The sequence below is a fragment of the Scyliorhinus torazame genome, chromosome 2 (genome assembly GCF_047496885.1).
Source record: "Scyliorhinus torazame isolate Kashiwa2021f chromosome 2, sScyTor2.1, whole genome shotgun sequence".
Classification (NCBI taxonomy): domain Eukaryota; kingdom Metazoa; phylum Chordata; class Chondrichthyes; order Carcharhiniformes; family Scyliorhinidae; genus Scyliorhinus; species Scyliorhinus torazame.
The window spans coordinates 49,451,749-49,473,965 of NC_092708.1; the positions used below are offsets into that span (position 1 = coordinate 49,451,749).

Consider the following 22,217-nt stretch of genomic DNA (forward strand, 5'->3'; position numbering starts at 1 on the left):
GCATTATAAGAATGTTCGGGAACCAGTAAATATTCAGGACCCTTTCTAAATAAATGTAAAAGTCAAGGCATGTCTGAGAAATTGAACGGAGTGCTTTGAAGTAAAAAATGCAGTGAATGCTGTACTTGTGATCTCTCAGGGCAGCACGGTAGCACAGTGGGTAGCACTGTTGCTTCACAGCTCCAGTGTCCCAGGTTCGATTCCCCGGCTGGATCACTGGCTGTGTGGAGTCTGCACGTTCTCCCCATGTCTACGTGGGTTTCCACCGGGTGCTCCGGTTTCCTCCCACAAGTCCCAAAAGACGTGCTGTTAGGTGATTTGGATATTTTGTATTCTCCCTCTGTGTACCCGAACAGGTGCCGGAAAGTGGCAACTAGGGGCTTTTCACAGTAACTTCATTGCAGTGTTAATGTAAGCCTATTTGTGACAATAAAGATCATTGTAAAGGTATTTGATAGGTGCTACGTCGGAAATTTACTGATAAAACTTAAGGCGCATGGTACTAAAGAAACTTTGACAGTATGGTTTGGAGGTTGATTAAAGGATGGAAACCAGAGAACAGTGATCAGTAGGTGTCACAATTACATTTACCAGGAATCAGTGTTGCGACTTCTGTTCTTCAAAATATATACAAATTTTCTGGACTTGGGTACAATGACACAAAAACAGGAGTGTGGTTAATTGTGAAATGCAATAACTTCACAAGGACAGAAACAAGTAAGTAGATTGTGCAGATAGATGGCAGATGAAATTCTATGTGGAGAAAGATGAGGTGATGCATTTTGGTAAATTATAAAACTTTCAAATTAGAGTAGAGGAGCAAAATTATGAGGTTCAAAATACAAATGATTAAAATCGGAAGGGCAAATGGCAAAAGCTGCAAAAAGAGCATTTACTAATAATAATCTTTATTGTCACAAGTAGGCTTACATTAACACTGCAATGAAGTTACTGTGAAAAGCCCCTAGTCGCCACACTCCAGCACCTGTTCAAGTACACCGAGGGAGAATTCAGAATGTCCAAATTACCGAACAGCACGTCTTTCGGGACTTGTGGGAGGAAGCATTTGGGATCCTAGATTTTACAATTACAGGATCTCAAATCGGAGGAGAGGAGTGGAGGGTTGAGCTGAGATGTGATCATCAGGGGTCGAGACAGAAAACATGGAGGGAAACTGGACCCTTTGGCAGAGGGGTCAAGAGCTGGAGAACATAGATTTAAAGTAATTTGCAAAATAACCAAAGGTGACATGAGAAAGCATTTATTTTTATACAGTGAAGGGTTAGGATCTGAAATGCACTGCCCAAAATGGTAATGGTGGCAGATTCAATTGTGGTTTTCAAAAGGGAGTTGACTTAACACCTATTAAAAACACACAGGGTTATGGGTGATGGGTGAGGCAGTGGGATTGTGAATTGCTCTAGTAGAGAAACAGTTTTAAAGGCCAAATGGCCTCCTTCTGTGCAGTAACCATTCTATTTTACAAACACAAACAGAGTGCAATACACAAAACATATGGCAATTACTGGTTCGGCTGCAGTGTGCCCAGACTGCGTGCTTTGCCTTTGGCAGGATGCCATGGCTATGGAGCAGGTACAAATGATTCACTAAACTGATACAAGGCTGAGAAGTTTCAGTTTGGGGGAAAAGTGGCAGGAACTGAGAATTAGAACAGAAAGTTAAAAGACAATCTAACAAACATATTTAAATTCAAGAGGTTTTGGTTAAATGAATCGGAAAAATGGTCCTCTCGTCAGTGAGTAGAGGACATCAATTTAGATTACAAAAAGGGAGAGATTAGGAGATGTTTTAACACAGGTCATCGTTTGGGTGTGGAATGTTCTACCAGAAACAATCATGGAAGCAGAATTCATGATATCCTTGAAATATTTAAGGGGCTAAGGCAGAGGGAGGAGCTGGCCAGAGATGATTGGAAAAGGAGCCTAGCAGGGAAGACAGTGGAACAGGAGTTTTTGGGGGTTATTAGGGAGACACAACAGAAATTCATCCCAAGGAGGAGGAAACATGCTAAGGGGTGGACAAGGCTCCATGGCTGACGAGGGATGTCAAGGACAGCATAAAGGCTAAAGAAAAAGCATACAAAGTAGCGACGATTAGTGGGAACCCAGAGGATTGGGGAGCCTTTAAAAGCGAGCAGAGGACAACTAAAAAAGCAATAAGGGGGGAGAAGATGGAGTACGAGTGCAAGCGAGCTAGTAATATAAAGGAAGATAGGAAGAGATTTTTTCAATATATAAAAGGTAAGAGAGAGGCAAAAATAGACATTGGACCACTAGAAAATGTGGCTGAAGTAGTAATAATAGGAAACAAAGAAATGGCAGACGAACTGAATAATTACTTTGCATCAGTTTTCACGGTGGAAGACACCAGTGAGATGCCAGAGCTCCAGGAGAACAAGGTGAGTGCAGTGACCATTACTAAGGAGAAGGTGCTGGGAAACTGAAGGTGGATAAGTCACTTGGACCGGATGGACTCCACCCCAGGGTCCTAAAAGAGACAGCTGAGGAAATTGTGGAGGCATTAGTGATGATCTTTCAGGAATCATTGGAGGCAGGAAGGGTCCCAGAGGACTGGAAGGTGGCTAATGTATTACCACTGTTTAAGAAGGGAGTGAGGCAGAAGACGGGAAATTATAGGTTGGTTAGCCAGGCTTCGGTCATTGGTAAGATTTTAGAGTCTGTTATTAAAGATGAGATCGCAAAGTACATGGTAAAATAGAATTGAGTCAGCACGGCTTTGTCAAAGGGAGGTCATGACTGACAAATCTGTTAGAGTTCTTTGAGGAGGTAACAAAGAAGTTAGACAAAGGAGAACCAGTGGACGTGATTTATTTAGATTTCCAGAAAGCCTTTGACAAGGTGCCGCATAGGAGACTGTTAAATAAGTTAAGAGCCCATGGTGTTCAGGGTAAGATCCTGGCATGGATAGAGGATTGGCTGACTGGCAGAAGGCAGATAGTGGGATAAAGGGGTCTTTTTCAGGATGGCAGCCGGTGACTAGTGGTGTGCCTCAGGGGTCTGTGCTGGGACCACAATATTTTACAATATACATTAATGATCTGGAAGTAGGTACTGAAGGCACTGTTACCGAGTTTGCAGGTGATACAAAGATCTGTAGAGGGACAGGTAGTATTGAGGAAGCAAGGGGGCTGCAGAAGGACCTGGACAAGCTAAGAGAGTGGGCAATGAAGTGGCAAATGAAATACAATGTGGAAAGTGTGAGGTTATGCACTTTGGAAGGAGGAATAGACTATTTTCTAAATGGGGAAATGCTTCGGAAAGCAGAAGCACGAAGGGACTTGTTCACAATTCTTTTGAGGTTAATGTGCAGGTTCAGTCGGCAGTTAAGAAAGCAAATGTAATGTTAGCATTCATGTCAAGGGGGCTAGAATACATGACCAGGGATGTACTTCTGAGGCTGTATAAGGCTCTGGTCAGACCCCATTTGGAGTATTGTGAGCAGTTTTGGGCCCCATATCTAAGGAAGAATGTGCTGGCCTTGGAAAGGGTCCAGAGGAGGTTCACAAGAATAATCCCTGGAATGAAGAACTTGTCGTATGAGGAACGTTTGAGGACTCTGGGTCTGTGCTTGTTGGAGTTTAGAAGGATGAGGGGGGATCTTATTGAAACTTACAAGATACTGCGAGGCCTGGATAGAGTGGACGTGGAGAGGATGTTTCCACTTGTAGGAAAAACTAGAAGCAGAGGACACAATCTCAGAATAAAGGGACGACCCTTTAAAACAGAGATGAGGAGGAATTTCTTCAGCCAGAGGGTGGTGAATCTGTGGAACTCTTTGCCGCAGATGGCTGTGGAGGCCAAATCTCTGAGTATCTTTAAGACAGAGATAGATAGGTTCTTGATTAATAAGGGGATCACGGGTTATGGGGAGAAGGCAGGAGAATGGGGATGAGAAAGTATCACTTATGGAATGGATTACGTGGTTTTCTGTTCTAGAGAGTTGGTATGGGCGCAAAAGGCTAAATGGTAGCACATGCTTGCAAAATTCGCCAATTCTATGATGTACTCCAAGGTCAATTTTGTGAAATATATGTCCCTGTAATGGCTCTCTTCAGCTGCATTATCATTTGGTCTGGTAAATAAAAGCATTTCACGGGGAGCCTTAAAGATCAAATTTAGATAAGTCGGAGACCAAACCCAAAAAGGAATTACCTTGTTAATTCCTATTGCTAGTCCCGAATGTTTTAACTCGGTATCTAAATTCATATCAACACTGCATTTCTACAAAATTAAATTCCATGCATCATTTCTAAACCTTGCTTCAACTAAACTACCCATTATATCAAGAATTCTTGGAATGTTCATGTTTGCTATTTTTTCATAATTCAGCATTAGTTATTCAACAGCAACAACACAATCTTCACAATGAAGCCAGCTGGACCATTTCTTCTTTCCATTTATTTTAGTCTCCATAGCCTTAACTTTCTGGTACAGTATAGATCAAAAATAGGCAAGGCTGATCAGGCTGTTGCAACTTGGATCCCATGACAATCCTTCGAGTGGGATAATAAAGGGGAAGGAGAAGCGGCTCAACATGGTACATAGACATTGGTGAGAGGTACAGAATTCACACATTTGCTTTTTCCCCACGAGGTCTTGAGGGACTCATCTCATATGTCGAGAGGCTGCCACTGACAGTTACAAATTCTGCATCCTACTAGCTGCATGTTTTCATCGTGTAGATACTTAATAATCCAAGGTAGTTGGAAAATTACAAGCTGAGAATCGCATAAATGAGCAAAAGCTCCTGTGTTGAACCTAGTTTATTCTACATGTCAATTTATATATTTTCCTATTTGGCATTCATTACTCCTCAATCCTATCTGTGAATCATCTTTGAATATTCTCTACAAAAAACTGAAATTGAAGTCAAAAAAATGTTACTTAGCCTCAGGATCAAATGCTTTCTCGAGGCTGCAAAATAGCCATATTCCTTATCCCAACTACAGGAACCTTTTGGTAAAGCATATATCGAAAGATGAAGGGCAGGGGCGCGTCCACCAGGTAAGTATGGGTGATCCCGTAGGTTCTGGGGGCCAGAAACCACCCACAAGGATTGTTACCTGGAATGTAAGGGGGCTCAACGGCCCGGTGAAAAGATCCAGTCTTCGCCCACTTAAGAAGCCTAAAAGCAGACATTATCTACCTACAAGAGACGAACCTCAGGGAGAAGGACCGACGGCTGGTAAGGAAGGGCTGGGTGGGACAGAGGTACCATTCATGCTACGGGACGAGGGCTAGGGGGGTTAGCAATATTAATTAGCAAGTGGACGAGGTTTACGGAAACCAAGACAGTTACGGTACGTCATGGTCAGCCGTGTCCTGGAAGGGGCACCGGTTGTACTGGTAAATGTGTACGCTCCCATCTGGGACGACACAGAATTCATAAAGACCATGGCGGAAATCCCCGACGGGGGGGGGGGGGGGGGGGGGGGGGGGGGGAATATCGCGGGCCACAGGCGAATACGTTAGTAACAACCAAAATGGGGAGGTCTCACCCTCCACGTTTTGGGAGGCACTGAAGGCCGTGATTAGAGGAGCGATCATAGCCTGCAAGGCAAGCAGAGATAGGGAAGAGCTAGTGGACGCTATTCTGGAAGTCGATAGAAAATACTCAGAGACCCCAACAGTAGGGCTGCTGGCGGAGAGGAAAAAGCTGCAAATGGACTTCAACCTGCTATCCACTGGGAAAGCATTGTACCAACTCCGCTAGACACGGGGGACCTTCTATGAACACGGAGGCAAGGCTGGTCGCCTATTGGTTCACCAGCTGATAAAGCAGGCAGCCATGAGGGAAATAGCGCAGGTTAAGGATAGCAGAGGCAGACTGGTAACAGAGCCAAAGGAGGTCAATCGGGTATTTGAGACCTTCTACCGGGGACTGTACACCTCCGAGCCCCCCAATGGGGACGTGGGGGTGAAACAGTTCTTAGATAGACTGGAGCTACTAGTTGTGGGGGAAGACAGACGGGGGGAGCTGGAAGCATCAATAGACCTGGGAGAAATCATGGAGAGCATCAGCTCCATGAAGACGGGGTCCCGGCAGACTTCTACAAACAATTTGCACCAGTCCTGGCCCCACACCTAAGGGACATGTTCGCGGACTCACTGGCAAGGGGACCCTGCACCCCACGATAGCGCAGGCCACAATCTCACTGATACCCAAAAGAGACAAAGACCTGACGGAATGTAGATCTTACAAACCCATTTCACTGCTGAACATGGATGTGAAAATACTCGCAAAGGTCCTGGCTAAAAGGCTGGAGGGATTACCAGAGGTGATCGCAGAGGACCAAATGGGCTTTGGCAAGGGTAGGCAGCTCACTGGGAACATCAGGCGGCTGCTGAATGTAATAATGAACCCCCCCCCCCCCCCGGGGGGAGAGAACACCAGACGTGATCGTCTCCCTGGATGCAGAAAAGGCCTTCAACAGAGTCGAATGGAACTATCTACTTGAGGTACTGGAACGGTTTGGGCTAGGAGCGGGGTTCACCGCCTGGGTGAGGCTACTGTACAACACTCCTAAAGCGTGAGTCCGAACTAACACCACCAGCTCTGAATACTTCCAGCTACAGAGAGGAACATGACAGGGCTGCCCCAGAGAGCACAGAGTCTCACTCTATGCAGATGACCTGCTCCTATATGTCTCGAAGCCACAGGAGAGATTGAAGGCAATACTGCAAATACTGAAAGAGTTTGGAACCTTCTCGGGCTACAAACCTAACCTGGGCAAAAGCTACGCATTCCCAGTGAACCCAAATGGGGGAGGGCTGAGCTGGAGGGGCTCCCGTTCAAAATTGCCCAGAACAGATTCCGTTACCTGAGGATCCAGATTGCCAGAAACTGGACACAGATTCACAAGCGGAACCTGACCAGCCTGGTGGAGGAAGTAAGAAAAGACCTTCAACAGTGGGGCTCACTCCCACTCTCCCTGGCGGGGAGAGTGCAGACGATCAAGATGAACGTACTGTCAAGCTTCCTCTTCCTGTTTAGATCCATTCCGATCTTCATCCTCAAGGCCTTTTTCCAAAACATACACAGTCTATTTGTGGCGTTTGTGTGTGGGGGGGTAAGAACCCGAGAATTCCCAAACCGACACTGCAAAGAAGAAAAATCAAAGGGGGCCTGGCCTTACCAAACCTACAATACTACTACTGGGCAGCAACGGCAGAAGAGTGAGGGGGTGGTTACAAGAACCCGACACAGATTGGGTACAAATGGAAGAGGCGTCCTGTAAGGGAACAACCCTCCAGGCCCTGGCTACAGCAGCACTCCCATCCTCAACAAGACACACAATGAGCCCAGTGGTAGCGGCCATGCTGAGAACGGAACCCAGTAGAGACAGCACTTCGGGATAACTAAAATGTCACCCATAGCCCCCATCTGCAGCAATCACAGATTCCCCCCAGCCATGCTAGATACCACCTTCAAAAGATGGAGGCTGGACGGGGGCACACTGACAGTCAGGGGCTTCTAGGTCGGGCGCAGACTGGCGACACTGGACAAACTGCCGAGGAAGTGGAAACTAACAAAAGGACAGGAATTGAGACACTCCAAATAAAACACTTCCTCCGCAAAGAGACAGTAGAGTGCCCCGGGGCCCCAGAAAACTACTACAGGACCTGATAGGCACAAGCAGCAAGAAGGGGGGGGGGGGGGGGGGGGGGGCTATGTGGGAAAATATATGGACAGCTACATGACAGAGTGAGAACACCACTGGACAAGACCGGACAAAAATGGGAGGACAAACTGGGGGCAGAGGTAGGGTGGGAACTCTAGAGCGAAGCACTGAGCAGGGCGAACTCCACCTCCTCCTGCGCAAGGCTAAGCCAAATGCAGCTCAAAGTGGTGCACAGAGCTCACCTGACCGGAACCCAGGTTTACCATACTGATTCCAGGGAAGGTTTGCAAGACTGGTTCCAGGGATGGCGGGACTGTCAGATGAGGAGAGAATGACTAGGTTGGGATTGTTCTCGCTGGAGTTCAGAAGAATAAGGGGGGATCTCATAGAGACTTATAAAATTCTAACAGGACTAGACAGGGTAGATGCATGGAAGATGTTACCAATGATGGGTGTGTCCAGAACCAGGGGTCACAGCCTGAGGATTCAGGGTAACCATTTTGGCCAGAGATGAGGAGACATTTCTTCACACAAAGAATGGTGAGCCTGTGGAATTCATTACCACAAGACGTAGTTGATGCTAAAACTTTGAATGTATTCAAGAGGCGGTTGGATATAGCACTTGGGGAAAATGGGATCAAAGGCTATGGGGAGAAAGCAGGATTAGGCTATTGAGTTGGATGATCAGCCATGATCATGATGAATGGCTGAGCAGGCTCGAAGGGCCAAAAGGCCTCCTCCTGCTCCTATCTTCTATGTATCTACGTAACCCGAATGAGCAGGTTCTTCCCAGAGGTGGAGGACAATTGTGAGCGGTGCCAGAGGGGCCCGGCCAACCACGCCCACATGTTTTGGGCTTGCCCCAAACTTGCTGGGTTCTGGACAGCCTTCTCCGAGGCAATGTCCAAGGCTGTGGGGGTGAGGGTGAAGCCATGCCCAATAGTGGCAATCTTCGGGGTATCGGAGCAGCCCGGGTTACACATGGGGAAGGGGGCCAATGCCCTTGCTTTCGCTTCTCTAATCGCACGCTGGAGAATCCTGCTCGGCTGGCGAATGGCAGCACCACCCATGGCTGCAGACTGGCTCGCTGACCTCTCGGAATTTCTCCACCTGGAGAAGTGAAATACGCCATTCGAGGGAAGGTTTCCTGGATACTTGGGGTCAGTTTGTCGGCCTGTTCCAAAACCTGTTCGTGGCCAGCAACGAGGAGTAAGCCAAGAATAAAAAGAAAACAACAAGAAGACGCACGAGGAATCAAAGAACTGCGCAACCCGAGGGGGGGGGGGGGGGACGGGGGGGGACGGGGACACCACAAGACAAGAGGAAGGGAAAGGGGGAGGAATTACAGATCGACCCAGAGGGCAACAAAATGTACACAGATTTAGTTAAATGAAGGATAAAATAAACCTCTCTGTACAGTAAAGTAAATTAGCGTGGACAAAAAAAATGGAATGTATATGCACAACTGTTTAAAACAAGAGAAAAGCCAATAAAAAGATTTTTTAAAAAAAAGATGCTTATCAAGTGCAGTAGGAGCAAAAAAATCCATATCCCCAAATCTCAGTATCAAGTGAGTCAGACCCGTTTATTGAAAGAAAATTACTCAAGATTCCAAATTACCATGCAGAGCAGACCAAATTTTAAAAATCACTAATAACTATTGCCGTTTGTAATGCTCAGTTCAGTCTGAATGCTAACTGTGCTTGCATGAAACCATGTGTATAGTTCATATCGTTTTTATAAGAGTCGAAGTTTACTGCTGAGTAGAGGTTGAATGTTGATGAAGAGGAAGGAGGGGATTACATTTATTCAAGTGAAAATTGGCACAATGACTCATGGCATCCAGACGCCAAATTGTTATCAATTCCTGTGGCATGCATACATCTTGGTGGCAAATCAGAGAATCTAAGCAAAAAAGGCTGCATAGAGTAAACATCTGAATTGTCTTACTTAATTTTAGAAATAAAAATACTTCAGCATATGAAAAACTGAAGTTTTTCAAGGAAGCCATTTGCAAAACGTAGCGTGTCGCTTTGGCTTGTATTACAGGCCTTGAAAACTGCACTCTAGTATATTCTGAACCAGGTTATTTACAATAAATTACTTCGATTCCTTTCCTCTTCAAAAATATTTTCAGCTATACTTGCAAAGATCCAGCAAAAATAATTTCTGTGCACGGCCTTGTTTTCACAAGGACGAAGTGGAGACTCAATATGTAAATTATGCTGAGTTTCTCAAGAAATCAAGGAAGAAATTAGTTGCTTCTCATTTTGCTATTCTGCATCAGTCAGATAAGAATAAATGAAATAATTATTCAAGTGAGATTAATAAACATGGTGATACTTTCAATCCTGGATAATACTAATAATAATTTAGGAACTACCAAATTAAACACCACTTTTTCCACATCGCCCAACTCTGCTTTGCCTAAACTCATCCCAAACTTCTCTTCAACTTGAGGCTCGACTATGCCTACACTCTACTAGCTGGTCTTCCATCCTACATAAACTTGAGTTTATCTGAAACTCTGCTGCCCGTATCTTGTGAAGAATATCTAGTTCTTGGTTCATGTTAATATTTTAGAATTAACATTTAATTCTTGGACTGCGAAACAAATGGTCTATTGTACTTAAAAGGTTGGGGCCACAGAAATAAAGGCATAAACCAACAAGTGGGCTTATTTAGCTGGAGAACTGGAGATGCGCTATCTACTATGCTTCCTAAGAAGTGCAGTACAGAGATGAGAATAAGAGTTTAAGTATTTTAAAAGCATTCAGAGCACCCGGAAAGGCTACAGTGTCATGGAGATGGCAGTGTATAAGAAGGTTCTGTTTAAAACAGTGGAATCTTGTGACTTTATTGTCCTATTGAGTAACTGGGATTTCAAACTTCTTCTACTTTGAACAGAAAGTTACTGGTCCCTAGACGGATCATAACAACTTTAACTCACACCAAGTCCCATTCATGTGTCATGCGTATTTGTTGACCTACATTTGTTTTCCTCGTCCTGTAAGCCTTAATTTTACAATTTTCATCCTCGATTTCAAATTACTTAATGATCTCAGAATCATAGAATCCCTACAGTGCAGAAGGAAGCCATTTGGCTCATTGAGTCTATACTGACCCTCTGAAAGAGCACCCTATCTAGGCCCAATCCCCCACCCTATCCCAGTAATGCCCCAAGAGGCAATTTAGCTTAGCAATCCACAGAACCTGCACATCTTTGGACTGCGAGAGGAAACCAGAGCACCTGGAGGAAAACCATCTTGACCCTTCAATTTCTGTAACCACCCCTAGCACTAAAGGTCTTCAAGATATTTGTGCCTCTCTACTTCTGGTATTTTGCAAGTTCCCAGTTAAAACTGTTCCATTATTGGCAGCTGTGCTGTAAACTGATTGTATCTTTACTCATACACAAGCAATTGTTAATTTTATCATATGTTTTGTCTTTCAGTTTTATCTTACCCAAGAACAACTCTAGGCGTACAGATGCTTGTAGTTCTAACAGTGGAGGTGGTACTGATGACGGCAGCATTTTTCCTGAAGCACATTGGCGCAAGAATGCTAAGTCCCAACACTTGTTTCACCAGGAACAATTGCAATTTCCTTGCACACATTTCATTCTTAAGATTTACATAAGTGTAATAATCTGCATGCATCAAATCTTGTCAAACAAAACAAGTGCATTGGGTTGTACACTTATCTGTCAACAACCTGTATTATTCCTATATTTGCAAACTTGTTAATCCTGACCGAAATGTGCATTACCTTAAAAGTAGACATGGTCAGGAGCTACCCAGTGCATAATACATTTGAAAAGGTTAAGTTACTTGTAGTAGCGACAGGGTATGTATAGGTCAGCCATTATCAGTGATACATAATGCACAAATATTAACAACACACCATTTTGAAAATAGAAGATATTGCTGTTAGAATTCAGGACTGCAGAGATTAACTGGGAAAATCATTAAAATATCATTTGACCCATTGTTTTCCTGCTAATTGTCTGCAAGCGATACAAGATTCCAAAGTGACTTGACAGGATGAACTCCGAGGATACATCCGGTGTGTGTGTGTTGGGGGGAAGAGAGAGAGAGAGAGAGAGAGAGAGAGTCTGGAACTAAAGGACAGTTATAAAAAAGGGGTCTCCCATTTCAGAAGAAATGAGTAGAAATTTCTTCTCAGAGGGTTAAGTCAAGCGGTGAATGTTCTTCCTTAGAGACCACTGGAGGGTTGGTCACTGAATATAAGCAAGTCGAGTTAGATACACTTTTGATGAACAAGTGTGCCAAGGGTTATGGTAGACAGAAAGAGTTGAGGATACATTCTGATTAGCCATGATTTTATTTTTGAATGGGCTATTCCTATTAATTCTTGCATTGTGTTCAACTGATTTATTCTCACTCCACCTTTTCCACTAATCTCTGCAAATATTTGCTCCAGGTAATTCTTCAATTCACTTTTGAAGGCCATGATTGAATCTGAAATCACCACACTTTGAGACAGGGCATTCCAGATCCTAACTATTTGCTGAGCATAAAATAAATTGTCTTATGCCACCTCTGGCTCTCTCCCTTCCCCCCAACACACACACGGTGATGCATCCTCGGAGTTCATCCTGTCAAGTCACTTTGGAATCTTGTATCGCTTGCAGACAATTAGCAGGAAAACAATGGGTCAAATGATATTTTAATGATTTTCCCAGTTAATCTCTGCAGTCCTGGCCAATCACCTTGAAACAGTCTTCCCTGATTCTTGATCCCTCTGCCATGTTCTCCCATTTTGCACAGCAAGTCAGGTGGTAGTGAAAAGGTCAGTTTGAGCATTTAATGAGTGTCAACAAATCATCTGCATTAATGATCAAAATTCTGAATACATGTAATTAATAGATGTGCTTTACACTACACTTTTGAAACGATTCATTACAAACACTTGCATAACAAATGAGTATTTTTAAGAATCTCAAACCATTATTTTATTAAGACTAATGTTGACCTCAAGTAAAATAAAACTTTTATATTTGTTAATGGTTAGCATTTATTGCCCATCCTTAATTGTCCTGGAGAAAGCAGCGGTGTGGTGAATTCTTGAACCACTGCACTCCATGTGTTGCAGGAAAGCCCAGAGTGTTGTTAAGGAGGTCCAGGATTTTGGCACCATGACAGTGAAGGAATGGAGATATATTTCAAAGTCAGGATGGTGTGAGACTTTGACAGGAACTTGTAGGTGGTGCGGAAATGAAAAAAATGAAAATCGCTTATTGTCAAAAGTAGACTTCAAATGAAGTTACTGTGAAAAGCCCCTAGTCGCCACATTCCGGCGCCTGTTCGGGGAGGCTGGTACGGGAATTGAACCGTGCTGCTGGCCTGCTTTCAAAACTAGCGATTTAGCCCTGTGCTAAACCAACCCCGTGCCCATGCATCTAGTGCCTTTGCCCTTAGTGGTAGAGTCACAGGTTTAGGTGGTGCTACTGAAGGAGCCTCGCTGCATCTTGAAGGTGGTACACACGGCTGTCACTGTGCGTTGGTAGCGCAGAGTATGAATGATTACTGTGGTGGCTGGTGTGCCAATCAAACGGGACGTGTTGTCTTGAAGTGTTGAGCCTCTTGAGTGTTGTTGAAGCTGTGCTCATCTAAGCAAGTGGAAACTTTCTGCCACATTGCTGATTTATGCTTTGTACATAGTGGGCAGGTTTTGGGGAGACAGGTGAGGTATTCGAGAGCCATTCACAACCGAATTCTCAGTCTTTGAGCTGCTCTTACATAGACACATAGAAGATAGGAGCAGGAGGAGGCCTTTTGGCCCCTCGAGCCTGCTCCGCCATTCATCACGGTCATGGCTGATCATCCAACTCAATAGCCTAATCCTGCTTTCTCCCCATAGCCTTTGATCCCATTCTCCCCAAGTGCTTTATCCAGCCGCCTCTTGAATATATTCATTCTTGTATTTAAACGTCTAGTTTAGTTCAGTTTCTGGTCAATGGTAACCTCCAGGATGTTGGTAGTGGGGGATTCACCTCTGGTAATTGCATTAAATGTCAAGGAGAGATGGTTAGATTGTGTGTGTGTGTTTCCTCCAGGTGCTCTGCTTTCCTCCCACAGTCCAGGTAGGTGGATTGGCCATGCTAAATTGCCCCCAAGTATCCAAAGGTTCGGTGGGGTTTTGGATAGGGTGGGGAATTTGGCCTAGTTGGGATGCTCTCTCGGTGGGTCGGTGCAGACCCGATGGGCTGAATAGCTTCCTTCTGCACTGTAGGGATTCTATGATCTCTCTTGCCTAGCACGGTGTACTGTGATTGTGCCCCATGTCATCCCAAGCCTGAATATGTACAGGTCTTGCTGCATATGGACTTGGACTGCTTAAACATTTGAGGAGTTGCCAACGGGCTGGACATGTTATTATTAGCAGCGAACATCCTCACTTCTGACCTTACGAAGGATGGAAGATCATTGATGAAGCAGCTGAAGTACTCCTGCAGTGATTGACCTTGAACAACCACAACCATCTTCGTGTTAGCTATGACCCCAATGAGCAGAGATCCCCCCTCTCATCCCTGCGCCTCAGTGAATGAAATTAAATGAAAATCGCTTATTGTCACAAGTAGGCTTCAAATGAAGTTACTGTGAAAAGCCCCTAGTCGCCACATTCCGGCGCCTGAACAGGGAGGCTGGTACGGGAATTGAACCCGCGCTACTGGCCTTGTTCTGCTTTACAAGCCAGCTGTTTAGTCCAGTGTGCTAAACCAGCCCCAACAGTGACTCCAGTTTTGCAAAGACTCCTTGATACCACACTCGTTAATGCTGATGTCAAGGTTAGTCACTCTCATCTCACGAGTTCACTCTTTTGTCTAAGTTTGGACCAAAGCTGTAATGAGGTCAAGAACTGAGTGGCCCCGGCAGGACCCAAATTTAGTGTCAGGGAGCAGATAACCTGAATAAGTGCCGTTTGCTACCACTGTTGACAACATTTCCATCACTTTCCTGATGATCAAGAATAGATTGATGGGGCATTACGTGGTTGGATTAGTCCTATTTTTTGTGCTCAGGACTTACCTGGGCAATTTTTCACATTTAGGAAAGATGCCAGTGTTGCAGCTGTACTGGAACACCTCGATTCGGGATGTGGCTAGCTCTGGAGCTTCACTATTGCTGGAATGTTGTTGTGTCCTTTAACCTTTGCAGTGTCCAGTGCCTTCAGCTGTTCCTACAAATTACATGGAGAAAATAGAACTGGCTGATGACTAGCATCTGTGATGCTGGGGACAAGAGGAGGCCGAGATGGATCATTTACTTGGTGCTTCTGGATGAAAATTGTAGCAAATGCTTCAGCCTCGTCTTTTGCAGTGATGTGCTGGGCTTCCCATCATTGAGAATGGGGATACTAATGGAGCCTCGTCTTCTAGTTAGTTGTTTAAGTGTCCATTTGTGACTGTATGTGGCAGGACTGCAGAGCTTAGATCTGGTCCAATGGTCTTGGGATCGCTTTGCTCTGTCTATCACTTGCTGCTTATGCTGCATGGCATGCAAGTAGACCTGTGTTGTAGCATCACTCGGTTGATACCTCATCTTTCAGTATGTCTGGTGCTGCTCCTGGCATGCCCTCCTGCACTCTCCATTGAACCAGGGTTGATCCCCTGGCTTGGTGGTAATATTACAGTGGGAGATATACTGGGCCATGAGGTTACAAATTATGGTTGGAGACAATTGTGCTGCTGATGGCGCACAGCGTCTCTTGGATGCCCAGTTTTGAGATGCCAAGTCTGAAATCTATTCCGTTCAGCATGGGTACCCTCAATGTGAAGATGGGAATTCATCTCCACATGTACTGTACAGTGGTTATTCTTTCCAATACACGCAAGAACCGATGCATCTGTGATGTGACAGGTAGATCGTTGTTGATGAGGTCAAATAGGTTTTTCCCTCTTATTGGTTCCCTCATGGGTTCCCTCATCAATTGCCAAAGACACAGTCTAGCAGCTGTGTCCTTTAAGACTTTGCCAGCTCCATCAGCAGTGGTGCTACCGAGCCACTCTTGGTGATGGACACTGAAGTCCCATATCCAGAGTACATTCTATGCCCTAGCCACCTTTAGTGCTTCCTCCAAGAGCTGATAGCATGGAGGAGTATGATTCATTCGCTGAGGGATGAGGTAGGCAGTAACCAGCAGGCGGTTTCCTTTCCCGTTTGACCTGAAGCTATAAGGTTTCATGGGGTCCAGAGACGATGTTGAGGACTCCCAGGGCAACTCTCTTCCGACTGTACACAAACCGCTGTTCTGCCCATCACCTCTGGTGATGATGGTGTCTTACATTGTCTGCAAGGTATGACCGTTAATATGACTATGTCAGCCTGTTGTTCGATTAGTCAGTGGGACAGCTCTCTCAACTTTGGCACAAGTACCCAAGGGGGGACAACGCAGGGTCAACAGGGCTGGGTATGCCATTGTCATTTCCGGTGCCTCGGTTGATACGGAGTGGATTGTCCGGTTTCATTCCTTTCAAACTTTGTAGTGATTTAATTCAACTAAGTGGCTTGCTAGGCCATTTAAGAGGGCATTTAATAGTCAACCAGATTGCTGCAGGCCTGGAGTCACATGTAGGCCAGGCAAGGGCAGCAGATTTAGTGAACCAGATGGGTTATTATAACAACCGACGATGATTTTGTGGCCACCATTAGACTCGCTCTTGATTCCAGATTTATTACTTTTTAAAAAAAAAATTTAGAGTGCCCAATTATTTTGTTTTCCAATTAAGGGGCAAATTAGCGTGGCCAATCCACTTAACCTACACATGTTTTGGGTTGTGGGGATGAAACCCACGCAGACACGGGGAGAATGTGCAAACTCCACACGAACAGTGACCCAGGGCCGGGATTCGAACCTGGGTCCTCAGTGCCGCCGTCCAAGTGCTAACCACTGTGCCACCGTGCTACCCCAGATTTATTACTTGAACTTGTATTCCACCAGCTTGTGTTTTGAACCCATGTCTCCAGAGCATTAGTCTGGGCCTCTGGATTACTAGGCCAGTGTCATTACCATTACCCTGCCATATATTATCCTTGCAGTACTTGTATCTTAGGTCATAATAACTTCTTCAGTTTAGGTACTTTAATGGTACGAGAGCAACGTTTTTGTCTTAATCTTTTGTGACAGGCAAACTATGGAGTGCATCACTGGGAGCAGAGTAAAACTTCCCTTATATCTCCCAAAAAGTGAAAAAAGATTTTTTATACCATCCACATGTACTAATTTAAATGGAGATGAAAGGATGATACATAATCATGTTAACAAAATATATGCAAGAAATAAACAAAAATAGAAAATGATAAGAACGTCAAAGACAAGATTCTTAAGAGTTATCGATAATGAGACATTTAGCAAACATTGACAAGTTTGTTTCAGTAACATTTTCATATTTAGTGTGTTCTCTTATTTTAATTTGCATTAAGTTGTATATAAAGGAGAGTTCATTTTCATTCAGACCTCTCCCTTTGGATAGAACTATTTATTTGATTGTGATGACAGGGGAAGGAAAATGGGTCCTGTTCCGACAACACTCAAGCGTACCTCCTGACAGGTTGACCAAAGAACAACGTTGTCGTCTGTGGAGATGTCCATGGGATGGACCTTCCTGCCCTCCTGACAGAGGATAGCATTGACAAGGGCAAGAAAATGGAGGAAAAAGGTGTTACAAAATAAACTACACTCAAACACAAAAAAGTTAGTGAATAACTCCATAACAAAGAAAAAACATTTCCAGTTATCCTGTGGTATTACTACATCACCTATCATGCAGTCATAATTTTATAAGCAAACATTTTTGTGAGTAAAGTGTACATTTCTCGCCCCATTTTTGCCAATGTTGCAGCAGCTTCTTTCTACAACTGCCCATAAGTTAGAAACCTGGGAAAGTGGCATGCGGATTATTTTTGCCATTTCACGACACCTTCTGTCTTCTTTCTGCAATGCAATCCAGCCAGCAGTTTTAACTATCGTAAACAAATCCCACAACAATTTGGTTTATTCGAGCCAAAATGCTGTGAATAATGATATTGTGCAGCTCCCCAGCAAACTAGCCATAATGCACCAATCCCTCCCAGAATACAATAAGCTGAATCTGCCAACAATATAACATATGTTTTGCGATGGTTGGCAGAATATTCAGTTTGCATGCAAACCACTTGCACTTTAAAAAAAAAAAATAGGGTAGATTAGACATTTAAAATTTACATGCATTTCCGATGATGAAGATCAGTTTAAGAATCATCTTTGCATTGTATTTCAGTGGAGGATACTTTGTCAAACAGATTTCTAACTCCAAATGATTTCCAAGTGTAAAAAGGTTAGATCCAATTCATGAAAACCAAGAACATTTTTATTCAATTAATTGAAATGTTTGCAATTTATTTTCCTCCTCAAAATCATGCCATTAAGAGAAGGAGATGGATGTTCCGTAGGTTTCACAAACATTTTGCAAACCTATCTATAACAGCATTTTAGTGTGTAATCAGTGGGTCACAAAAGTGAAAACTTGGCAAGGTGCATGATTTTAAAAAAAAAAATAGAAGAAATGCATCAATCATTAAATGTTCAAGAGGATAGCAGCACCATATTTGTAACCTTAAAATAAGCATTTAAATCAAATAGAAAATATTTTGTGACCAACCTAAGTATTTGGTTACATGCATTTGCATCAGTGAAAGAGAAATCTTTGCAAAGACGGTATACCAGAATACAACTTGGTTGTGTGATACATCTGCTAAATTTTGTATTCATGGAACAAAACTTAACCAAAATTGCAAAACACTTATTAAAAATGATAAATACACCCAAGTGTTGAAGTTTGAAACTAAATCTCAAGACAATGGATTAAAAAAATCATCACTGTAAAACCATACCTGTGTCAGCACTGGTTTGGCTACAAATGCCACTGCTGTTTGGTACCATTACTGCTGAAGAGGCTGCAATTCTTGAATGATGGTTAGAATGCAAACTATTTCCCAAAGTCATTGCAGACTGATGAAGCAGCCCACAATTGCCACTACCATGGAGCGGTCCGACTACCCCAACAAATTGATTGTTTGGGCCCTGACAACTGTGAATTATATTAGTACTTGTATTTTGGCAAGAAATACCTTCCCCTCTTGTTAAATTTTGAGCTGATAGGTTATGAATGGAACCTGAGTTCAGACTGGTATTTGAGAAGTTATGTTGGTTGGAGGAACAAGAAATACCTGCAGTGGAACTACCGCAACTAGTACTGCTATTGCCACTGATTTGAGAACTTTGTGAACTCATAGATTGAAGTAACTGAGACATGGTGTTATTCATGGTTACAGATGAATTTTGTCCTTGTTTCCTTAGAGAGTCAATCACAGACTTTGGGACACCAGAGTTGCCCATCTGAGACTGTTTTAGCATACTCAACACTGTGGGTGTTGCTTGCTTCCGCTTCCTTAAAGGATCCTTTTGCTGTGCCATTAGCTTGTCCCTCAGTGCTGCACGCCCACTCTGGCCTTCATTAACTGAAAGAAGCATGTTGGCAGTTGGTGGAAACATGGTATTTAAAGTGCTGTGTCCTTCACTGTTGCCACCACTGCCAACTCCACCACTACTGTTACTACCAGACAGTTTGTTTTGATTAGCTAGCTGTGCTTTGGCTGCTGCTGAAAGTAAACTGCTTGCTGGAAATGAGGCAGCATTATGCTGGTTCAAAATTTGATTTAAGGGCATTCCTAGCAAACCTGGCTGACCTTTTTGTTGTTGTACATTTCCAACAGATACAGATGGAAACAAAAGGTTACTTTGAGGATTTAGAACATTGTTCATCCCAACCAACAATGGATGAGGAATATCTTTGTATTGATGAAGAAGCCCATCAGGCTTGGTGGATGGACTGGATGGCATAGATGGTCGAGGAGAACCCATAGATGACCTTGGTGACCTTGGAGGAACCTTTATCCCACTGCAGCTTGACTGTGGACCTGCAGGTGGCATCATTAAGCTTCCATGGTCAGAGGATGTAGAAGAAGACCTTGATCGCTGTGGTGACGCCTCAATTCTTCCCATGACAGGTCCCATCATGTGTATGGGGGAGGTGACCGGAGCAGGAGATACAGATGTAGATGTTGAATGTTGTACCCTTGGTACATGAGTTCCATGGTTTACAGAGCCGGGTTTAACAGTTGGCAATGGTAGGTTGCTTGGCAACGGGACAACAGCCGGAGGCATGTTTACATTCATCATAGGTACCTGAGAGTGCATGGTTGTCGGGAAATTAGATGCATTCATAAGTACTAGGTTAGGTTTACTCGGTATGGGGTCAAGGATGCCTAATGGATCCATTTCAGAGGGCAATGGCTTTTTTTGGAGAGCACATGATGTTGGGGCACCTTGGGGAGGTTTGTGAAACATAATTCTTGGCATATCAATGTTTGATGAATAATTACAAGAGGGTTTTTTCATTACAGGGCTTTTTGTAGTCATTGTTGGTGAAAGAGGTATAGAAGTCCTACCAGCCAGAGCACAGGATGAGTGGGATGAAGAGTTTTGCATCAGAACTGTGGGTGGTGAATGGGGAATTCTATTTGCGTGAATAGGACTGGAGTTTGGCCCAGCATGAAAGCCTAGATTATTTCTCGTAAATACATCAGGGCTTCCCACTGTATCAGTCCTAGGAGATATAGAATCATCTCCATAGATTTGTGATCCCGATGATGCTGGGCTGGATAGACCACCATGGCTTCCACGATACGGAGACTTCTGTCCTTGATCATTGCTGCCCAGTCTCTGCCTGGAATAACCATGAAGTTCTTGATGGGGACTTCTACACAGTTCCTGTTGATAAATCCGAGTCGCAGCATTTGGACCTCCCGTCATCAATTTAGGCAGAAACGTATTCTTATACTCTGGCACTGTGGAATTCACCATTACTTCTTGTGATTTATTCCTCATTGCTCTTGGAGTTGCAGCCCGTGACAGCACCATAGGAGTGCCACCTTAAAAAACAGAAAGATAAATCAATCATACAGAACAAGAACAACATAAAACTCAGAGAAACATCACTCACCCCATTAATCATCATCCTCCTTCACCATGTGTTGATCCTTACTTTGAGGGAAACTTTTTTGCTGCAGAAAAAAAACTGATCTCTCTATAATCCTAATGAACCAGCTCCTTTTAAAAATTCTAATTCACTTGGAATAAATTTCTTTCTCTGGGAGTCTATTCCAACAAAGGGATGGGAAAAAGAGGTGTTACAACTGGCCTCAAAGCTAAAGAGATTTCAGTGCAGGGAGTTTTGTGTGAAAGAAAACCAGCCAGAATTCTCACTCATGATTGTTAGATAGCAATTCCCATTTGAATTGTGGGTGCATAGATACCTGGTAAAGACAAGATTGTGCTCGGTTGTGATACCATTAAAAATTTTTTTTTAAAATTTTTACATTGGTTCATGGAATGCCCATCTCGAGTCGCTCCTGAGAAAGTGATAGTGAGCTGCCTTCTTGGACTGCTGCAGTCCCGTAACAGCCTCCCCGAACGGGTGCTGGAATGTGGTGACTAGGGGCTTTTCACAGTAACTTCATTTGAAGCCTACTTGTGACAATAAGCGATTTTCATTTCATTTCATTTCAGTCCATCTGGTGTCGATACAACCATAGTCCTGCTGGGAAGAGAGCTCCAAGTTTCTGATCCAGAAACAATGAAGGAACGTTGATACAGTCTAAAGTCAGGATGGTGTTTGGCTTGGAGGGGAACATCCAGAACAGATAAAGAGTCAAAAGGTCTTTGAAAAGTACAAGTCAGTGAAATAAATGGCCAATGTCAGGGATTCTTTGACAAAAATGTTAAATACCTCCCCCCCAAAAAAAATCAGCTAACTTCATTTAGGATAGCCTTTCCATTTTCAGAAAGTTGATAACATATCGGCAGAGTTGGAAAAATTTTTTTTTTTTTAATGTTTTTTTAAACAACATTTTTTGAAAAAGGGGTTTAAGAAAAAAAAGTGTTAAAGGAGAGAAGGGAAAGGGAAAAGAAATTGGGGAGAAAATAAAATGGAAAGGGGGGGGAAACCAAAAAAAGGGGGACAAAAAAAACGCCAGAAGGCAGCCAAAGCAGAGGGAGAAAGGGCACCAGAAGCAGAAGGGGCAATGAGAGAGCCCGTTCAGACGAGCTAACCGGCACACGAAGAGGCGGAACGGAAGGCCCGCTGCAACAAAAAGAACTGGGCAGACAGGAGCTTTTTCCCCTTGGACCAGGGGGAACTGGAACTGGAAGGCAGCCTTTGCCGAGCCACTGAGGGAGCAACAGCAGGAAAACAAGGCAGAGGCTAGGACAGACATGGAGGGGGCGGTGCAGGCAGCAATGGCCAAGGCCCTGGTGAAGGTGCAGCTTGTCCTGGGCAGAGCAGAGGAGAGACTGGAAGCCCAAGAGGAGAAACTGGAAGCTCACGAGGCGACCATTAAGGAGCTAGAAAAAAACGCGACTGTCAAGAGCGACCGGATCATGGCCCTGGAGAAGGAGGTGGCAAGACTGGTCATAACGCAGGGGAGCCTGA

At 44.0% G+C, this 22,217-nt stretch overlaps 1 protein-coding gene across 4 annotated transcripts in view; it reads right to left on the bottom strand.

The window, feature by feature from the left end:
* The window catches only part of mbd5 (methyl-CpG binding domain protein 5), a 433,408-nt gene that overhangs the window by 151,641 nt on the left and 259,550 nt on the right, over positions 1-22,217 (bottom strand). For 3 of the 4 annotated variants that reach the window (XM_072471349.1, XM_072471331.1, XM_072471340.1), the window contains exons 5-6: positions 18,559-20,658; positions 17,228-17,299 (exon numbers count right to left, since the gene is read on the bottom strand). In XM_072471349.1, coding sequence (XP_072327450.1) covers positions 17,228-17,299; positions 18,559-20,658 — 2,172 coding nt within the window. The remainder of the gene's footprint in view (positions 1-17,227; positions 17,300-18,558; positions 20,659-22,217) is intronic. The other variant, XM_072471358.1, reaches the window with a different exon arrangement.